Source organism: Muntiacus reevesi, chromosome 4, assembly GCF_963930625.1.
Source record: "Muntiacus reevesi chromosome 4, mMunRee1.1, whole genome shotgun sequence".
In the NCBI taxonomy this organism is placed as follows: Eukaryota; Metazoa; Chordata; class Mammalia; order Artiodactyla; family Cervidae; genus Muntiacus; species Muntiacus reevesi.
This window is the reverse complement of record NC_089252.1, coordinates 74832091-74853440: the sequence shown is the minus strand read 5'-3', so window position 1 is coordinate 74853440 and position 21350 is coordinate 74832091. Positions and strand designations below refer to the sequence as shown.

The window sequence follows — 21350 nt, the reverse complement described above, 5'->3', positions numbered from 1 at the left end:
CCTTGGACCCAACTCCATCTTCCCCAGAGTGGGCTTTGGGGACAGTCACGTGAGCACAGTTAGGTGGGGGGCGGTGGGTTCGGGGTGTGGACCCCATGGGCTCATCTCCCACCTGCGGGCTCCCAGCTGCTCCTGGCAGCCCTCCCTGCCCACATCAGCGTGGACCCAGGCTCCCTGCGCATGTGATTGTGCTTCCCAGAAGCCTGCCCTGCCCTTCCTCAGCCTGACCTGGCAGAACCCATCACTCAGCCAGCACTAAGGCAGTCCTGCTCGGGGCGCAGGGGACCCGGGGGTCAGCCTGGATGCACAGGACCTACCTCCACTGGGGCGCATTCCGGGGCTGCGGAGAGGACGGACGTGGGAGCCGCTCCAGTGGTGTCCACGGGGCTGGCAGGAGGCGGATCCGCGTGGGCCCGCCAGGCCCCGCAACTCTTCTGCGTCCTGTGCTCAGAGAGGGCGGCGTGCGGCTCCTGGCAGGCGCCCGGGAGCAGGGCTGGAACAGACCACGGTGCCTCACAGGTGATGGTCTTGTCACCGTAACTGACCCGAGACAGACCCGGGGGACGCTGTCCGGAAGCACACTGGGCTCACGGGCGTGACGCGGACGACCCCTCGCCCCAAGGTCTGTCTCCTTCCAGCTCGGCCCCCTCCCGTCCCCTCCTCCCGGCCTCACCCCATGAGCCCCAGCCCCCTGCCCTGCTAGCCCCGGGGCCCTCGTGCTCCCCCCGCCCGGCTCTGCTGCTTCCGGCCCCCGGGGTGACCCACAGGTCGTCCCCGTGCCCCCCGGTCCTCCCCGACACCCACGGTGAGCGCCCCCTCCTGCTTCTCCTAGCCCGCCTTTTCCCACAGGGCTGACAAGAGCTGAGGCATCGCCCGCCTGAAACAGAGAAGACCCCCCGAGGTGGAGCCAAGCCCATAAAGAAACGGTGCTGGGAGGAGACCCCAACAGTGTCCGGACCAAGCAGGGAGCAGGCGGATGGAGTGCGGGGCCCCCCGGACACACAGCCCCCTCGGTTCTCAGAGGGTGTGCGAGGCCTCATCCACATGGCGGTGACCTGGGGTCTCCAGACCCGAGCCAGGTCACCAGACGGCTCTGCGTGGGCAGGCCCCCGGGGAGGAGCCCCGGACAGAGGTGACGCCGTCCACTCCCTGCCGGGGGGTCCGAGCCAAGCGAGGCGGGTGCAGCCGCACGGAGGCCCCTGGAGACCAGGCGGAGCCCACAGCCTCCCCCAACTGCCTCCCTCCACACGCCTCCCTCGGGCGTGAGGTCCAGACTCCCCAAGTCCACACGCTGCCAGTGGGCCCTGCCGGATTCACCGCTCAGCCCAGCTGTCCCCTCTCACGCCACCAGCGGGGCCCCGGGCGGGGGCTGGGCCAACACCTCCCGATGGGCCCGCCTTGCTCTCCACGTCAGGCCTGGGTGGGGTGGGGGCAGTCTGTGGCCCGCTCCCTCCCCACCAGCAGCTCAGAACCAGAACAAGGATCTGAGAACAAATCTGTGTCCTCTGGTTTTAGGCACGAAACCAGAATCAAACAGTTAGGCATGCCGAACCCTCCCGTGAGGCTGGCGGCCTGGAGCCCCTGCCACCCGCGGTATGCCCGCCGAGCTCCGGTTTCTCCTCCCGCCTGTTGTATAGGCGAAGCTGAGCCACAGGGACCTCGGTGACCTCCCCGACCTCTCAGCGGCGTGGCCAGGACGGCGCACAGCCCAGCTCTCTCCTCGATCCTGACCCTGAGCTCCAGCCCCGCTTCCGGCAGGAAATGACCAACGAGAACAGGAACCCTGGGCTCCAGACGCCTCCTCACCCAGGTTAACTCCCGGCCCGCAAGGACAGCAACGGTGAGCTGTGAGCTGCTCAGCCAGGCCCAAGCACAGGCCCCGTCCCTGTGCCCCACCCTAGGGTGGCCTGAAGAGAAGGGGCCTGACAGAAGCCGGGGCCCCTCCGTGGGGGGGGCTGGGTCCCCGGGCCTCTCCGTCAGCCTCGGGGCGCCAGCCTTCCCCCGGCCTAACCAGAGGCCTGTCTGTGGTCTCTGCTGGCTGCAGAGGTAGGCACTGGGGGAGGATGTGGCACGCTGCTCATCCCAGCTTTCTGAGCGTCAAGTCAGGAGGAGTCCCAGCCAAGGCCGGCACCTGGGGGGCAGTGTGACCGGCGGCAGCAGCTGGGCCGCAGCGTGTAGCTGCAGACCCCCCAAGAGAACCTGCACCCTGATCAGTGCGACGCTTGGCGCCACCACCCAGGCCTGAGGAATGGGGTTTTGGCAGTTTGGCCTGGAACTCTCTGACCAAAGAGACTTTCCAGTTCGCTTTCCATCACTGATGACCCACACTCCCCACGACCCCTCAGGAAGCCCCTGGCTAACTGGGCGGGTGAGAGGGGGCGCTGGGCTCCCTGCTCAGGGGTCTGTGAGCCTTAGCCATCAACTGACCAAGAAGAGGGACGGTGGTGGTTTTCCTTGAGCTGCAGCACAGATCACGAGGACCACGTGTGGCCTCCTCCCCAGACCTTCCTGGGTGCTGGTGAACTCCACTAGGGACAGGAGAACATGGCTCCTGCCACTACCCGTCACCTCCTGTGGGAGGACGCGGGGAAGGCACAGCCAGCTAAGTCTCGGTCTGCTGACGCACAGGGCGGGGCACGGCACCTCCGCCCCCAGCACAGGCACAGGCCCGCATGGCCAGCCCCAGGTGTGAAGATGGTCATTTGCTCAGTACCAGGAAAATCATGGTGCAGACACAGATCCACGCCGCCCTTAACATAGCTGTCTGGCCATAAACATAGAAAACAAGGGCTTCCACCCTGAGGCAGGCTGAAGAGCCAATGACAGCGGCTGCTGCCCCTCCAACCGCAGAACACGAGTCCAGAACATGGTGCTGCTTTCTTCACACACCACAAACTTCCCAGGGCCCAGACCCCGCTCCTCGGCCCAGTCTGTCCCCAGGTGGCGGGTCCCAGGGGAGCCTCAGCCGCTGCGGGACCAGGTCTCCCCCTGCGTCTAGATCCTTCCCTTCACGAGGTAACGCGCTGCCCTCGGGACCAGATGTGTCACCGAATTTGGAACAGTTCAGGAATTAGAAAGGTGATGAGAGGCACAGAAATCTGCTATGTAAGAGCTCTAGTGTGGTTCACAGTGGACCCCAGACCCACAGGTTTAACAGGGCTTTGCCTAGCCTTCTGGAAGGTCAGAGGTCAACCACCGTCTCATCTCTCCCCAAGCAGGAGGTGCCCCCGGGGCAGGCTCCAGGGTGAGATCAGCGCTGTGCCCACGGGCAGACCCCATGCCTTCCTGAACATGTCCCCACAGCCGGCCTGCCCCTCCCTTTCTGGGGGCGCTCCGAGTAACGCCCACACACTGCCTCCCCTGCTAGCTCTACCCCGCCTCAGGCAGCCGCGCCGCTCCCCCCCTCACCCTAGCACCTGGCCGCAGCCTCGGCGCTCGCCTGCTGCTCTCCCGCTCTGCGGCTCCACTCCTGGCGTCCTTCAGGCTTCCTCTCAGCCCCACACGGGAGGCAGCCCCCAGGCTTCTGCCTCTAGCCTTGGCTGCTCTCTCTGGGCCTCTGCTCTCACCAAAGCCTCCCATCCTCACGGCTGAGAGCACCTCCTTCACACCTGCAGAATACAGATCTAACCCCTCAGCCTGGTGCATAACCTGCAGGGCCCAGGGCAAAATGAATGCACAGCCCCTCTTAAGAAGTTTCAAGAATCTCAGGACAACAAAGTAAGAGGAAAGCATTAAACTGAGACAGGGCCCTTCTGAGCAGGGTTCCCGGAGTGACAGTGGGACGCTGACTCTGCCTTCTTCCCGCCCTAATGCTGCTGTTCCACCCAGCAACGCTCTTTCTCGCCATGCCCCAGGTCCTCTGATTCTTCCAGGCTCCCAATACACAAATTCTGGAGTCCCTGGGAAGGGATAACGCAGTCAAGAAGAACAGTGAGTTGTTCTCTCCCCCGTGGCTCAGAGGAACTCTGGACTCGAATCCTGCCCAGCTCCACTTCTGCACTTCCCGCCCTCCTCCCCTCTGCCTCCCGCACCCCCTCCCTGACTCCCCCGTTCCTGGAACTCCCAGGAGCACCTCCCAGCAGCGCCCTGGGACCCGTCACCATCTCAGATGGACGTCTGCTGCTAACTGGAAGCCCTGTTTCTTCCCCAAGGGCACCATGAACTCACAAGGACCAAGATTCCAGTTTGTTCCTCTTCTTACTTGCCAACCTTTGGCACTCTGCTGGGAGAGAGATGTCCGGAGTACAAGTGACTCCCCAGCAGTCACAATGCGCCTGGCTTCTATTAGCTCCAGAAAGACCAGATCCCACATCCCCTTCTCAACTATCCCTCGCCAGGCCCACAACTCTGAGGGACCCAATCCCTGCTGGACTGCAGGGCAGAGGGGGCCTGAAGTCTGGCGTATCCTTGGCACAAGGAGCAAGCCTTGTGCGCCAGAATCTGTGGCCTAAGATTGAGTGCCGATCAATACACATTTTCAGGTAGAAAATTACCTGAAGCTGGAGAAAGCAGCCCCAGGAAGGCAGGAGACTGACCGACACTGAGAACTTACGCAAAGCTGGGAAGAACTCCTGCTGCCCCAGACAGACTGGAAAGACTTTGGTGGACTGCTTACAAGGGCAGTGCCTCCGTCATGGGCAAGTCAGTCCTAAAAGACCTCTCTGGATTTGTCCTAACACTTTAAAAGCAAGACCCAAACTGGAACAACTGCAAATAATCCCATGCCAAAATGAAACCCAGCACTTTTTACATAAGTACAAAATCCAGCATTCAGCAAAGTAAAATTCATAGTGACTAGCACTGCAATAAAAAAAGCTAGAATTCTATACCCAATGAAAATATCCTTCTCAAACGAAGTACAAATGTGTTTTCAGACAAGCAAAAGCTATCAGAATATATTGTCAGCAGACCTGTAATATTACAAATTTAAAGTTCTACAGGCAGAAGGAAAATACCAAAATGTAGATTTTTACAAGAAAATGAAGAGTGATGGAAACAACAGAGATTTTGGTAATAAAAGACTTTCCCCCCATTTCATCTCTTAACTGCCTAAAACAAACTCATGTGTGCAAATATAAAAATAAAATGACGACAAAAGAGGAGGAAAAAAATGGAAGTGTAGAGTTGTAACATTATATTCTATAAGAAGCATTAAGGTAGATTACATTTCTATAAAATCAGTCTACCATACACACACACACCGCTCCCCCCAACAGCAACCACTAAAAAAACAAAGAGAGGCATAGCCAGTTAGCCAATAAAAAGTGCTAGTTAAACCAAAAGAAGATGGCAAATAAGAGAAAAACAAAGATGAGTCAAGTAGAAAACAATTAGAAGATAGATTTACACTCAACTATGTTGACAATTACACTAAAGCTAACTGGTCTGAATAAATCAGTGGTCCCCAACCTTTTTGGTACCAAGGACCAGTTTCGTGGAAGACAATTTTCCCAAAGATTGGTGAGGGGGCTGAGGTGGGATGGTTTCATGATGATTCTCATAAGGAGCATGCAACCTGAGTGTACAGTTCATAGTAGAGTTCACACTTCTACGAGAATCTAAGGCCACCACTGATCTGACAAGAGGAGGAGCTCAGGAGGTAATGTGAGCGATGGGGAGCGGCTATAAATACAGCAAATACACTTGCTTGCTCACCACTCACCTGCTGTGTGGCCCTTTTCCTAAAGGACCACAGACTGGTACCTATCTGTGGCCCAGGGGTTGGGGACCTCTACTTTAAATATAAGGCAAAGACTTGCAGACTGGACAAAAAAGCAAGACCCAGCTACATGCTTTCTATAAAAAGACTGCCAAAAACCCCCTAAATTCTCATTTTAAATATAAAGATACATATAGAGCTAAAAATAATATAGAGCTAAAAATAAAATATACTCCCATAAGAAAAAAGAGAATGGCTTTATCATTATCATACAAAGCAGACTCCATGATAAAGAATTATTTACTAGGGATAAAGAGGAACACTTCCTAATGATGAAAGGGATCAATTCAAGAAGACTTAACAATCTTTAACAACAGAGTTTCAAAATTTGTAACATGAAACTGATAGAATTAAAAGGAGAAATGGGCAAATCCACAACTGCAGTTGGATGTCAACACTCCTATCTCAGTAATTTATATGGGGCAGAAAATCAGTAAGGATACAGAAGATGTGAATACCATTATCAACCAACTTAATTACTGACACGTACAGAACATACAGAACACTGTAGCAACAGCAGCACTTCTCAAGTACTCACATAAGCATTCACCAAGACAGGCCATTAGCTGGGCCATAAAACGAATTTCAATAAATAAAAAAAAAAATTTAAGTTGCACAAAGGACAACTTCTGACTAAAACAATTAAAGTAGAGATTAGTAACAGGAACTTATGTGGAAAATCCTCAAATGTTTGGAAATTAAACCCCTTTTAAAACATGACATGACTTAGCTTTTAGAAGGCTCACTCACAATGCTGAATGAAGAGACAAGGGCAAAATTGGTGAAACTCTTTAAGAGGCAAGTAATGATGGTGTCATGCACCAGAATGTTAAAAGTGGAGGCAGTGAGGTGTCAATATTTGAATGATGAATAAGATGTGCTGATAGATTATTAGATGCTGGGATCAAAGAGTGAGTGTTGACACCAAGATATTTGACTTGTGCAGAACAAATGAAGATTCAAAGTTGTCTTATGAGATGGGCAGCATTAGGAGGGTAAAGATTTGAGGGGGATTAGGAAGGTGTTCGGGACTTGTACAAATTGACTTGCTTATCAGACGCATCCAAGGATAGAAATCAAATGGGTAGTTGGAATCTGGCGTTCCTGTGAGATATGTGGGCTAAATATATTTTGGGCTTTCTGTCAGCACAAAGACTGAATGGGATCATCAGGAGACTGTGTGTAGATACAGAAAAGATCCAGAATTGAATCCTGTGGTATTCCAGGTTTAGCAGTTGGGAGACTGTGGAGCTAACGGATTGAAGAGCAGCAAGGGAGAAGTCGGGTCCTGAGCAATGCAAAGTTTGCAAGGACGATTCCTTATTAAAGGCTAAGGTGGGACTGGAACTCACCACTGGATCAGGGTTGTCTGGCTGAGGCTGGGCAGAAGCTGAAGATAAAGGGAGAATGTACTTAAGGGTACAAGGTTTCTGTTTGGGTTTATGGTTGTCCAACTCTGAATTTACTAAAATATACTGAACCGTAAAATGTAAATAGGTGGATTATGTGGGATGAGGATTACATCTCAAAGCTGTTTCTAAAAATTGACTATTGGGTTTAGCAGAGGGAAGAGATCACTGCTGACCTTCAGCAAAGCAGTTTTGGTGGGGTGACTGCAGCACTGCCTCGCTGGAAGGGTTCAGAGAGAAGAAGAGGAAGGAGAAAAAGGCGACAACGGCTAGAGAGAGAACAGAAACACTTCTGAGAAAGAGGAATAAAATCGTGTTTGTTTTGTTTGCTGTTAGGAACGATCCAGTGGAAAAGCAAAGATTGATGGTGCAAGGCGAAGAAAAGAATGACAAGGTCCTTGGGTCTGTCCCCCTGACACCTGTGAAGTCTTCAAGGGCAAGAGAAGGGGCTGACTTGGAATCACACCACCAGAAAAAAGAGCAGGGCAAGAGGAGAGAACAGGGCACGTGGATACACAGCAAGGTAGGAAGACAGAAATGGGAGCTTGGGGCAGTTATAACTGCTTTGGTTTACTTATCAGGAGGATGGTGACTGGTTGAGTGAAGAAAGCAGATAATTGGGGAAATACAGTTTAATTAACAGACAGTCCTGACACCCACCTGAGACTTGTGGTCCCGAGTTTAAAGTCAGAACAGTCACGATTGCATTTTTTCAGTCACATCTGGCGAAGCAGGCGCGCACATAGCATGTAGAACATCGGTCTAACCCAGGCCAGGACTACACACAGCTGTGTTCATGAGAAGAAACAGAACATGGGACACAGTTTATATTGCTGAACACCAATATGCCACTTTATTGTTTGGACTTTTTTTTTTTCCCATTTGTCACATACCTGTCAATGTTTATACAATGAGGAAAATCAACCAGCAGTGGAAGCAACCAGCCAAAATCAGCTGATCATTCTGTACCCTCTTAACACACATCGATCTTAACTTGGAAGGGACATCTTTAGTTTGATTCAGTCTCACAGCTATTCTTAAAATCGGTGTCAAGATTGTCACAACTTTAAATACAGATAGAATTGCCAGAAGTACATAATTTTATATATATATATATAATGTATATATATATATACACACACATACAGAAAAATACAAGACTAATTGTTTTTCCACAATATTTAATTTACACACTACTGTAACTCTAACTTCTGAAGACAGGTTAAGGGGTACAAGAAACTGTTTAGAGCAAGTAAGTCATTTGGTCCAATATTATCTTAACGTAATGGTTATTTGCTCCCTCCCTTTTATGTGACGACATACTATGACATACAACACATGCACAATCATTCACTGATGAACAAAGGAGTAAGACGCCACTCAGACTAACATCTGTCTACCCAGAGGGTCAACCAACCACACACGACTAATAAGGCTATGATACAGCTATGCAGCATAAATGGTCAACACTGCTGATCCTAAAAGTGAGCACCATATATACATTTGAATATAAAAAACGATTGAAAACCAAACACATATGGGTTAGTTAAAAGGTGCCATTCCAAGGCTATACATAATCACAGGAAAAAGTATTTACATTACTTGGAAAACAGCTGCAACAAAGAGTTTATTGCCAATGCCCTTTATAAACTTCTTTCCTACGTTTAATACAGATGTTACGCTCACTATCTATGTGAACCACACATCTTATTTCTGGCCCTTTGTAAGATCCCTGCTCAAGAAATTTCAAGCAAATATGTTCTATGGCTTCACCCACACGTCTATTCTCATAGCTTTCAATTATAAATATCACAATGAACTAGAGCTGTAGCTTAAACATTATCTAGTCTAGGTCTAGAAAGTAAAATAGGTATTTTGAGTATCATCTTTACTTAGGTTAGTAAGCATACTGTAAAATTCAGAGTTCTGAGTAAAATACATGAATCCTAAAGTAGCAGAGTCGGTGTACACTTGGAGAAACCGTGACCAATGGAATGCGGTCCTTCGCAGCTCTGCCCACTCTACAGACCAGACGACCGTCAGACAGGACGGGACGCTGGGGAGTGTGAGAAAGCCAGAGGGACCGGCCACATCCTATAACCAGTGTCACTAAGCATTGTTTTTAAGACCCTCTGGGCACAGCAAGAAAAAGTAGCATCTGGCCCCTTCCCAAAATGATAGTGTCCTACAAGATAAAAGCCACGAAAGATGATTATCTGGTCAAGAGTAGTCTTGTACAGGAGTAGTTTTAAAGCAAGAGTTCTTTGATTACTGTTTTGGCAGGAAGGTAAGATAAAAAACACTTCCAGCAAAAAACAAAAACAAAAAACAAAGCAGGCTTTGTGCATTTTGGTTGTCCGTTTGTGTATTTAACCTTTTATGTGTCCCTTTTAATCAGCCAATTTTCACAGGTACTTGAGCTAAAGGACATAAAAGAATGGAAGGTAACAACAGAGAGCCTAATTATCAGAGTCCTAAAAATCAAACACCAATTTTTTTTTTTAAAGTGGGGTTTTGACTTTGCCAACACCTTTGCTTCCATGTTATTTAGGCCCTAGCATTTCTTCTACCTACATGGTTGTCCAGGAAGCCTGGCGTAAGCCCTCCTCAAGGGAATTTACACCAAGCATCCCTTTGTTCTGTTAGACAGACACACACTCTAGAAGTCGAGTTAAGACATCTTCAGTTCACTTTATCACATTACAAAATGAGATTGTCTGCTTGTGACCACTACAGAGGAAGCTGCCTTATAAATCTATGTACTTTATCTCACCTATTACAAAACAAGAACATCTTTTTCAGTTAAATTTTAAGAGCCCAAACTGTTTTCACACTATAGCTTAAGACAAACAGGTGTGGGTTATGCTGAAATCATGGTTTTACGGTTGTCAGTGCAGACACTCGCTGCACTCTGCTCTGCACAGGGCCTGGAGGCTGGGCCCCCCACGCTCGCGGGCCCCAGGCCTATCGGCATCACAAGGTTATTGCTTTGGTTCTGTCTCAGACACCAGAGTGTGCCTCAGAGCACGGAGATTCCATGTCACTGAAGGTTGTGGCGGGAATTTAGATTTTTCACAAGGAAAAGCATTTTCTCTAAGTTAAGTGCAGAACATCAAATTTCTAAGTGCTCCATGGTTATTAGGTTCCAAATATACATTTTAATTTAATCCTGATCATCCACATTAAAATTATAAATGTAAAAATGACACGAGACTTTTCGGCTGGAAAAGAAAAGTAGTGTCTAGCAGCATGCACAAAGACCATGCATTTGTCACGTCGTCAGGCGAACAAACGACAAAGTAATAAATAACTGCCCGCTTTAAGAGAGTAAAACCGAAAGGGGACCAGTGGAGTAAGCCGGTCTTGGCCGCTCTGAGCAGGAGGCGCGCCGAGCTCAGATGACGTGGCAGCAGCTGGCCTGGCTGGAGGCGCACAACAGCCCCTCCTTGGGGTTCCGCTGGATGTTCACAGAGATGGTCTTTTCGCACAGAGGTAGCTGGAGCACGTTGTTTTTCAGGTTCCTGCTCTTTATCCGGTCCAACTCCGCGGTGGTGTCCACCACATGGTCGGAGAAGAACTTCATGCCGCCCCCAGCCGGGGCGGGCGCCGCACCACCGGCGGAGCCGATGCACATCTTCCAAGCGGACTTCTCCTGGACCTTCACGCTGGAGAAGGACAGGCCGCTCTGCGGGTCGAGAATGTACTTGGCGCTGCCGTGCAGCTGCGAGCTGAGGCAGAGGCCCATGAGTTTGAGGCTCTCCACCAGCTCCCCGGCACCGCGCGAGGCCAGCTGCGTGGACGTGGACGAGCCGGGCCCGGCGCAGCGGCGCGCGCTGCCCGACGTGCCGCCCGGGGCGCCGCCCGAGCCCCCCGCGGGGCCGCTGCCGCCAGCGCTGTGCTCGCTGGGGCTGGCCTTGTCCGCGCCCCCGCCTCCGCGGCTCGGCTTGCTCTGGCCGCCACCGTCGCCCTCGCTGCCCGGGGGCCCCTCGCTGCTGTCCCGGCGGTGCCAGGAGTACGTGAAGCCGCTGTCCTTGTCCAGCCGCCGGCGGCTCTCCGAGTCGTCGTCGCTGGTCTCCGAGCTGCTGCAGCTGGAGCCGCGGCCCTGACTTTTCCGGCGGTGGTAGCGCTTGTGCACCGTGCCCGGGGAGGCGATGTTCATCTTGAGGCGGCTCAGCTTGGGCGGCAGGTTCTCGTCCATGTCGAACTCGTCGTCCGACTCCCCCTCCTCGAAGATCTGGTTGAGCACCGGCGCGCTCTTGCGGGACGTCAGGCGGTTGGTCACGGACGGCTTGCGGCGCAGCACCACCTGGGTGGAGAGGGACACGGGCTTCTTGTCCTCCTCGTCCTCCTCCTCGTCCTCCTCCACCCGGAAGAGGCACTTCCGCCCGCTGCCCGCGGCCTTCAGGCCGGCCGGGGGCCCCGAGGACAGTGCGGGCCCCGCCAGCTCGGGGAGGTCCTCCTTCTTGGCCGAGTCACACAGCCCTTTGCTCCTGTGCCCGTTGAGGACACTGTCGGTGGCCCGAGCAGGAGACTGAGGGACAGTCGCGTGGGACAAAGGAGTGGCCGTGAGGTCATCCTCAAGGTCCTGGGGCACGTCGATTTTGGTTGGCCAGGACTGCCTATGTAACAGAGTGGGAGAAAAAGAAAAGCTATGTAATATGTGACTTTACTCAAGTACCTTATATATAAAACACTGGGATGAAAGCCACAGACATAAAGAAAACGAAAGCAACAAAACAAAGAGCAGCCCTGCAGACCCATTCAACATCCTGTAAACACACAAGGACACTGGAAGGGTAAATGTGGTTCTCACCTGTGGTTCAGTTTCTGGCTTATTGATCAAATGAAAACTTCATCACAGCTGTCAAAAAGGGGGCAAACATCTCTTCTATATAAATGTTTCATACCACAAGAAAAGCCTTTTTAAAAGTACAAGGGAGTTATCACCAGAGTTAAACCTGAACATAGGTTTTGCTCCTTCTTGTCTTAGATCACAATCTGTAGGTATAGTATTGCTAATAAATTCACCTGAAATTTCTACTCCTCCGATTTTACAGGGTGGTGTGAAAAGTTGGTGTGTAAGAAAATAAAATAAAAATAGTTTAATGGATTTAAACTACTGATGAGAAAAGTCAGGGAATACTGGCACATATAAATCTCTTCTTTACCAATTAAATGATGCACCCCCTAAGCTTGCTCTCTCTGTATGTATATATTTTAATGACCACACAGGAGTTCTGAACAGCAAAATCTACTGTTGTTTGAACTTTGATTTTACTCCCAATCCAGAGTCACCCAAGTTGTAAGAACACTGCTTGGTAGCCCAAGGAAGACTTTTGAAAGTGAGGTCTCTAGCCTCTTTTGAATAAACATCTGGAACTCTCAACTGCCCTCTCTGCCCGGGGGGAGCAGGAGACACTGAAACAGCCACAGCTACACTGACACTTGCACTTCACACCAATTATGTTATCCCAGACATAAAACCCAATCAAACCTGTAGCTTTAAAAAAACCCATGAGTTTACAGCAGACCTCTGTTCCCCAACTCAGAGCTTCCTCCTCTCTCTCAAGGATGGAGTGGGCCTGTTCGCTGCCCATTGCTCGGTAATCTGCAGAAACCGAGTGTTCAATGTTTTTGAGGTCAAGCAGCATCTCTGGACAAGTCCTCTGTCCTCACGACACAACTGTGCCAAGTCCAGGTGAGCCTTGGGCCCTGGGAAATGGCACCCAACATTCCTTTCGGGATCTATTCCTCAAAGAGCAACCACTCAAAATGCACCCTGGCAAACACTGGGGTGGCCCTGCGGTGGGAGGCACGTCAGACCCCCAGAGCCGCAGCCAGGCCACTCAAAGCGGGCAGGACAGAGACTGGAGGGGATTCCCTCTCCCCCACAACAGAGCCCACCCAGAAACAAGAGGGAGGGCCCTGCAGCTGAACCGGCCACTCCATCACCACGTCTCATTTACGTGAGTTAATCAGATGGTTAAATGGCTCACATCTATTAAGAACATATCTGGGTCCAATGCTGTGCTAGACTAAATAAGCATGACATTGTGAGAAAATCACAGCTTATCTTAACAAGAGATAAGAAAGTTTGCTAACAAGAATCGTAAACGAGCTGTGCTGACAGCACAGTTCACACGCAGAGGGTTGGCTCCCAGAGGACCTCTCAAGGCTCTCGAACTGACCAAGTGCACGTGCTTCCAGCCCATGCTGGCAGGACACAAAGAATGCACCCTCTCCAGGCAGGCTCTCCCTGGCTGGACCCTCTGCCCCCTCCACTGCTAACTCTGCTGCTGAACATCAGTCTCCTGTCTCAGGCCGCGTTTCTGCATCCAGGTCACCCCGACCCCAAGGCGCACCCAGCAATGGAAGTGAGTCAGGGTCTGGGATTTTGACAATGAAGACAAGGCAAGTCAGCAGACATCCACCCGTGCCAGTGGGCCCGGGGACCCAGGAGGAGGACAGGCCCCCACAGCATCTCCACTGCCTAATCCCCAGGTGAGTAACAGAAAACTGCATGGAAGGCTCTGGTACTTCCCTATAGCTGCTGTTGGCTGTGTAACTTCTGTAATAAAGTAAAGCCAGTTTAATTCATTTACCTGTCTGATCAACTTTAGATTGAGTTCTGATCTGTTCCACTGAAAATAAAACAGTTCAATTCCAAATGTTCCCTTCTCCCAAACACTCGGGTGGCTCCGGGCCAGGCAGTCAGGCCTGCGGTGACTCTGCTCTTTCACACAGGAGGGCTCGGGTCAGGATTAGGCTGACCCCAACCACTCACTGACCTTTTCCTGGTTTGTCCCATGTGCAAGGGTTCCCACCTTCCCTGGGGGCCCAGTCCTTTTCCAAGCTGACACCAGACAGAGTGCCTGGTTTTCGTTACGCGAGAAAACATCCAGGATATAAATGAAGTTACTAAATTCATCTTCCAGTTAAACTAAACTTTTAAATATTTAGTCTCTGGTCACCCGGGAATGTTTTCTTGTCTCTTCTCCGTCGCGCCACCCCAAGCAACAACCTACCCGTGGCAAGTTGACTGCAAGTAATTTAAAATCCAATGGTACTCTTCTTTTAAACAGTAATTTATTATAAATATACACACACTCATATATAGTTGGATGTACAAGTAGAGAATTACTAAGAATCAAGAGCATCCTTCTGTTTTTGAATCACTATTAATTCCACTATAATTCCATTATTTTATCTGAACAAAGATAAATTCTAAATAAATTTTCATAATGGTGACAAAAGTAACCCTTCTGTAAGCCTTCCCAAGTTTTGAGATTAAACGGAAAGCTAATACGGTACAAGAAAAAGAAGAGCAGGAAGGCAGCGGGGGAGGAGGAGCAGGAAAAAGCTGGAAAAGGAAGGGAAGGAAAACACAGGGGAGATGTTTGCACGGTCACTGCTCTGCCAAAGATGACATGGTGGGGAAACGGCCACAACAGTGACAGCAAACACACGGGACCCAGTTCAAACCACTTCACATATATATTAATTCGTTTATAACAACGATACCCTCAAGGAGTAAAGAGCATTATTCCACCCATTTCACAGATGAGTCAGAGATTAGGTGAACTCCCAAGGTGAAGTAGCTAATAAATCAACTAGCTGATCTGTCACATTCCTGCAATCCTGAGATAACATCAGGCCACAGATATGCCCTGCAGGTTTTCTAAAATTATTCCAGATACTGAGGGAAAACCCAGCCTTGTTCCCGGAATAAAACTTAAAAAGAAAATGACACATCTCTACATGTCAGATCTGGAAGAGTTTAACAGAAACTGCGACAGACACCCTAGCTTGAGGCCGCTTCTGCACAGACGTCTTCCCAGCCAGGCGAGCAGCACAGCCCATCTCCCCCGAGCCCAGGAGAGGAGGGTGGCCCCGGTGAGAAGGACCCCGGCCGCTCCCTCCCGTGGAGAGCCCACACGGGCCTCCTGGCGAGGCTGTCACCGCTCTTTATCCCCTCGCCCCACAGAGTTAGGAAACACTGAGGAAAAGTTGGCTATTTCAAAACGTTAACTTACTAAAATCAGTGAAGATTTTTTTCTCACCTAAACTGGGCCTTGATATTGCTAGGGCTTGCAGATCTGGTTTGTATTTCTTTCTCTTGCTTTTCCCTCAGGATCCTTTCAGCAAGCAAGAAGTAAGTGGCTGTGATGTGATTGTACCTGTTGGTTTCCAGGGCCCTGAGGAAGTAAGGGAGAGAGAACATAAGCTGCATTAGCAGGTCTGTCTTCGCATAGCACAACTGAGTTTTTGTTTTTTAAGTAAAAGCAAATGAAATCCAATGACCTGGAATTCTTTAAAATTAAGGGGGGTGGGGAACCCCCACAAAAAGGAGGGGAAAAAAAAAAAAAACCTGGTAGTAGATCATTCTTAAAATTCTAAGAAACAACTGCATAAAAATGGTTGGTTAGTAGGAAAAACCCAAAATGCTGATGGCAGCTGAGCTGGATGTCAGTTTTAGATGCTTAAGATAATGAAGTTTCCAAGAATGTATACATTATCCAAAAATTTAATGTGTGTCAGTTTATTTTCATGAGAGTGGCTTACTTGCTTCCGACAGAATTATGAAATGAGTTATATGAATGTGCGCTCAAACACGAGTATCAGTCAGAAAAATTAGAAAATGCTTTTCCTTTTACACTATGTGTTTACTGGCATTTTCAGACACTAATGCATTACTAATCTACTGAAAGCATGTTATTAGCCTCTTCTTTGAATAAAATCTGTGAATAAAGTGAAATGTGTACATCCACCTCAAAAGTAGCGCTGCGTCCTCAGTCTGGCCGGCACTGTGCTGGGCACATGCCCATGGGGCACCCCCCGCCCCCCGCAGCTGGCCTGCTGTGGGACGACCCTGGAGGGGGCGCTACTGAGGAGCCACAGGCCAGAAACGCACGACGATGCTTCACGACCCTTCTGTGTGAGTGAGCTTACACGGTGAACTCTCAGGCAGGACACGATGCAGGGGCTACTCCTCATAAAACCACCAGGGCCAAGGTGAGAGATTCTGAAGTCAGACATCGAGGTGAGATCCAGGACCAGAATGACTTCTCAGAGTGTTTCCTCAACCGAGCACCAGATAAAGCTGCGGGCTTGTGTTAAAGGGATTGACAAATGTGTCTCTGAATTCGGGAAGCACCCTGCAATGCGGAGCTGCTCATAATGTGGCAGCAGGCAAGACTAGCCTGAGAACTGCTGGGAACACCTGAGACTTCAAATTATCCCTCCTTTTGGATTTATAATTGAATTTACGTAAATCAAACAGTTCTACAGGACACCACTGCATGTATTTATTTAAGACTCAAGCCAATTCAAGGAGATGCAAATATCCTTTTATCCACTCAAAAGTGAAAAATCATCCTCTACACATTCCTACGATGAGTATCCTTGGCAAAAAGAGCAAGTGTCCTGCTCTTCTCCATTTGTTTAGGTCATTTCAGTAACCGCAGGTCAATCTGTGAAAACTCAAAACACACTCAGAAACCTGCAAGTGTTTGTACTTAAACCAAAACTATGAGCCTGAGTTTATTTTTATAAATTATTCTTTGCAGTATACCCTAAAGATGCATGTCCTTTATAAAGACACCACCCTTCTCAAGGACCAGACCTGGGGAGCTGAGCCTGACAGCCCGCCCCGCTGCAGTGGTACATCCAGCCTGCAGCCTCTTCCTGGCGGTCAGACACCTGGATCAGAACACTCAGCCAGGCCAGAGTGGCCCCCTTGAGGGGAATCCCCCAGAGTATATCCTCATTTATCATCCTCAACTGTTTCATCCAATCGGTTAAATGACTTTTGACTTGTAGAACACCTCATATTGTTACAGACAGGACCTCTTAGAGAAATGAATCATTGTTAAAGCAACTGTATCTTTATATTATCCTTGATTTCAAACTTCACAGGTTATAAAAAACTGGCTTTGGTTTTTAAAAAATATAACTAACCTGTGCGTCTCATGGGCTCCAGGTTACTGTAGCAAAGGCTCTAAAAAGCCAGAGAGTAAAATCTTCTGAGTTTTGTTAAGTCGTATGGTCCTTCTCACAGTGACTCCGGTAACGTGCACACACACGGCCTTGGCTATGGGCCTCTACACCCTTACTTATGAAAATGTGTGACTACAGACAGGCCAACTCCTGACTTGAAGAACTTGTGGTCTGCCCCTGCTTCCCCGTGGGGACCAGAGGGAGACCCAGGAGTTAGGAGGACCCAGCAATGGACCGTACCGCTACTGGGACACAAAATGGTCTACTCCGATTCACCTCTCTGTGAGCAGGGAGAAATGCCACAGGACTCACTGACACCACGAGAAATGGTGTGCTTGTCTACTAGAACAAAAATAAAAACAAAACCCATGAGCCAGGCCCGGGGCCAGGAACTCTAGAGATAAGTGACGTAAGCCCTGCCAACTGGGAACTCCAACCACTACAGCTCGTCCACAGGCCCAGCCCCACTGAGAGCGCGCAGGACTGCCCTGGCGGCTCAGTGGTCAAGAACCTGCCTGCCAGTGCATGGGACACGGGTTCCTTCCCTGACCCGGAGGTCCCACGTGCCTCGCAGCAAGGCCTGCACCGCAGCTACTGAGCCTGCGCTCTAGGGCCTGGGGACCGCGACCGCGGAGCCCGGGAGCCCTAGGGCCTGGGGACCGCGACCGCTGAGCCCGGGAGCCCTAGAGCCTGGGGACCGCGACCGCGGAGCCCAGGAGCCCGAGGGCCTGGGGACCGCGACCGCTGAGCCCAGGAGCCCGAGGGCCTGGGGACCGCGACCGCTGAGCCCAGGAGCCCGAGGGCCTGGGGACCGCGACCGCTGAGCCCAGGAGCCCGAGGGCCTGGGGACCGCGACCGCTGAGCCCAGGAGCCCGAGGGCCTGGGGACCACGACCGCTGAGCCCAGGAGCCCGAGGGCCTGGGGACCACGACCGCTGAGCCCAGGAGCCCGAGGGCCTGAGGACCACGACCGCTGAGCCCGGGAGCCCGAGGGCCTGGGGACCGCGACCGCTGAGCCTGGGAGCCCTAGAGCCTGCACCACAAGAGAAGCCACTGCTCTGAGAGGCCCACGCACCTCAACTAGAGGGCAGTCCCCACTTTCTGCAACTAGAGAAAAGCCCACGCAGCAACGAAGACCCAGCATAGCCAAAAATAAATAGATAAACAAAATTTTAAGACAAACTTTTTTTTTTTTAAAAAGGGCCCAGCCCAAGAACCCTAACCCACGGCCCTGCACTGGCGAGCGCCGACGTACTCGACAATGGCGTCGCGGTCCGCTATGTCCCCGAGCACCATGCGCTGGATGATGCTGTTGTGCTCCTCTTCCGACAGGTTTTTATACGACACGAGCGGGATGTTATACTTCGTGGCTGGGGAAGGGTCCACTCCTTGAAGCCAAGGATGGTTTTCAATCTCTTCTAAAGAGGCCCTCCTCTTGGGATCTCTCTGTAGCATTCGTGTGATCAGGCTGGAAAGGAAGGTAAGTCCGTTGTTAAAGCAAAGTCCTGGCAGGGATGAGTAATGGTGAGCTACTGTATTTTTGAAAATTGTTTCCTAAACTTATACCATTGATTTCATCAGGTTCACCAGTGCTGATGATGGGGCTGATGGGAATGAAGGAGATTTCGTGCCGTCAGATTCACAGAGTAAAAAGTCGTAACCACCAGACAAGCCATAACACACAGATTCATAGAATAAAAATCGTAACCACCAGACAAGCCAAACACACAGATTCATAGAATAAAAATCGTAACCACCAGACAAGCCAAACACACAAATGCAGCTTCCTATCACCTAGAATTGACACTAGGTATCAACATCTGCCCCTGAGTTAACTGGGGAAGTGGCACACCAGAACCTGATACAACCAGCTACAACACACAGAACAGGGCGCTGAGCCAACTTCTGCTTCCAGGAGAGTGAATGACCATCCTGATGAAAGCAACCAAAATGTCATCTACCTTTAGGGGGCTGTGTTGGCAAGAAGGAAGGAGGGATGAAAGACGGGAAGAAAAGATAGAAGGACGGAGAGATGGACGAACTACTCAGCAGGTAAAAACAGTAAAAGTAAGACTCTTAGGAGCAAATGATAAAGCTGGCCTTGTTCTGATTTTTCCTGCTTCTGCACTGAGTAACTGAAAACAGAATATATACAGAATATAATGATTGTGCAGAGCCTCCTAAAGGTGAGAAGTACAACTAGAACCTAGCAAAGAACTGGGACCCAGCTTCAGTATGGGGAGGAATGAGAAGTGAGAAACACATCTCCTGCTAGGATGTCAAGGTGGAAACCTGCCTGCCTCAACACTGCTGCGGAGTGGGGAGAGAGGAGTTTCTTCTAAGAACTTCTAGGTACAAGCTGGTCCTCACACAAGTTCGTGGTCCAAATTAATGACACTAAATCTGTGTTGTTACTTTTAAGAGGTTTCAGGGTGGAAATGCCCCTGGGTAGCTAGGAGGAAAGCAAATATAAATTCTTTGTGTCGGGACTATAACTTATAAGAACTTATAAGAAACCTGACATCCCAATGGAAAAAAAAAATGCAAGGGAAACCAAATTCCACTGCAAGAACTTAAAGACAGGATGGGAAATTAAGAATGCACTTCAAATACATCTATATCTATCAGTGAGTACAATAATAATAAATCAAATGAACTCTCCAATTAAAAGACAAAATGCTCAAATGGTTAGATGGTATTAATCAAAGTTCTAGCTCCTAGTTGCTAAAAAAAGATGTACCTAAAAACAAGACAATAAAAGATTTAAAGAACAGAAAACTATATAGCACATGACTGCTAACCAAAGAAGACTGGTGTGATTAGCTAAAACTAGATGACACAGACTTACTTTAAGGCCCAAAGCATCATTAGAGATAGACAGGGATACAAAGGTTCAACTCACCAGGAAGACATAACAGTTTTCAACTTGTCTGGATTTAATAATATTCCCCCCAAAACACCAAAAGCAAAAATTGACAGACTTCCAAATACAAAAAAATAAGCTGACCTGTCATGTTGTATTGATGGGGGTAATAACTCTTTTTATTTGCCTATGATAGCTTTCTACATAGTGGAATAATATCTCATTAAGTGGTAGATTAAGTCAAATAACTAGGAAAGGATTTAAATAATTTTGAACAGCATAATTAACAAGCTTACTCTTAAGGATTTATAAAGGAGTCTGACCCAACAATTAGAAAGTATACATTCTTTTCTAGAATAAAAGGATTATTTACAAAAACTGACTCCATGCTAATCCAAAAGGAAGCCTTACCAATTTAATAAAAACTAGTACCATATAGACTATAGCCTTGGATCACAATGCAATTAAGTTAGAAATGAATAACAAAAAGCTGATTAGTAAAATCCTTACACATTTAGAAATTTAAAACACCCTTCTAAAAGTAATGGGTTAAATAAACACATGGAAACTAGATAATAATCAGAACTGAATAACAAGACTATAAATCAAAACTAGTCAGATGCAGGTAAAATGGTACTTAACCAATCAATACATTAAAAAAGAAAAATTTATGGAATATTCAACATAAGAAAATGGAAAAATGAACTAGTGCATTAAGTAGGTAGCAGGAAATAACACAGACAATAGAGTTCAGTAGCATAAAACAAGCAAAAAAAAATACAACAGTAAATCAAGAAAAACAAAAGACAGCTCTTAGTAACATTAAAATGAATAAACCTCAGGCAGGTCTGATCAAGACAAAAACAAAGAAAGCAAAAATAGAAGGCAGCAAAAAAAATCAATACTAGAATGAAAAAAGGACAACAAATCCACTAATCGATCAGCTTTCAAAATATAATTAGAGAATGTTATAAATACTTTAGGCCAAGAAATTTGATAATTTAGATAAAATGGTAAATTCCTTAAAAAACAAAACTTAGCAAAACTGACACAGGAAAAAGGAGAAACTGAATGGTCCTATGATTAATTAAAGATAATCCCTCCGAGAAGGAGATGCCAAGAAGAGGCTTCTAAAATATTAGAATTGTTCCTTTTCTTGAGCTGGCTACTGGGTACAAAGGTGCTCACTTTATCACATATACATTTTATCTGTTCTTCTGAATGATATATGTCAACATAAAAATAACTTATACTTTTTTTTTTTTTTTTTCCAGAAAGGGCTATGAAGATACTCCTGAAATACAAACATGTAACACACACACACAACATACACCCACAGACAGCAGCCTGTTTCTGGAATACAG

General features: G+C 48.9%; 1 protein-coding gene and 1 long non-coding RNA gene across 6 annotated transcripts in view; one reads left to right on the top strand and one right to left on the bottom strand.

Annotated features, from left to right (window-relative positions):
* Window positions 1-486: 486 nt before the first annotated feature.
* Window positions 487-10809, top strand: LOC136166614 (uncharacterized). Its single transcript, XR_010662960.1, has 3 exons — window positions 487-1840; window positions 7465-7651; window positions 10646-10809. It is a non-coding gene; the product is annotated as an uncharacterized lncRNA (long non-coding RNA).
* The window catches only part of SNRK (SNF related kinase), a 64473-nt gene continuing 53511 nt past the window's right edge, over window positions 10389-21350 (bottom strand). For all 5 annotated transcript variants that reach the window (XM_065933133.1, XM_065933137.1, XM_065933136.1 and 2 more), the window contains 3 exons: window positions 18379-18591; window positions 15189-15323; window positions 10389-11747 (listed from right to left, as the gene is read on the bottom strand). In XM_065933133.1, coding sequence (XP_065789205.1) covers window positions 10523-11747; window positions 15189-15323; window positions 18379-18591 — 1573 coding nt within the window. In that variant the 3' untranslated portion in view covers window positions 10389-10522. The remainder of the gene's footprint in view (window positions 11748-15188; window positions 15324-18378; window positions 18592-21350) is intronic.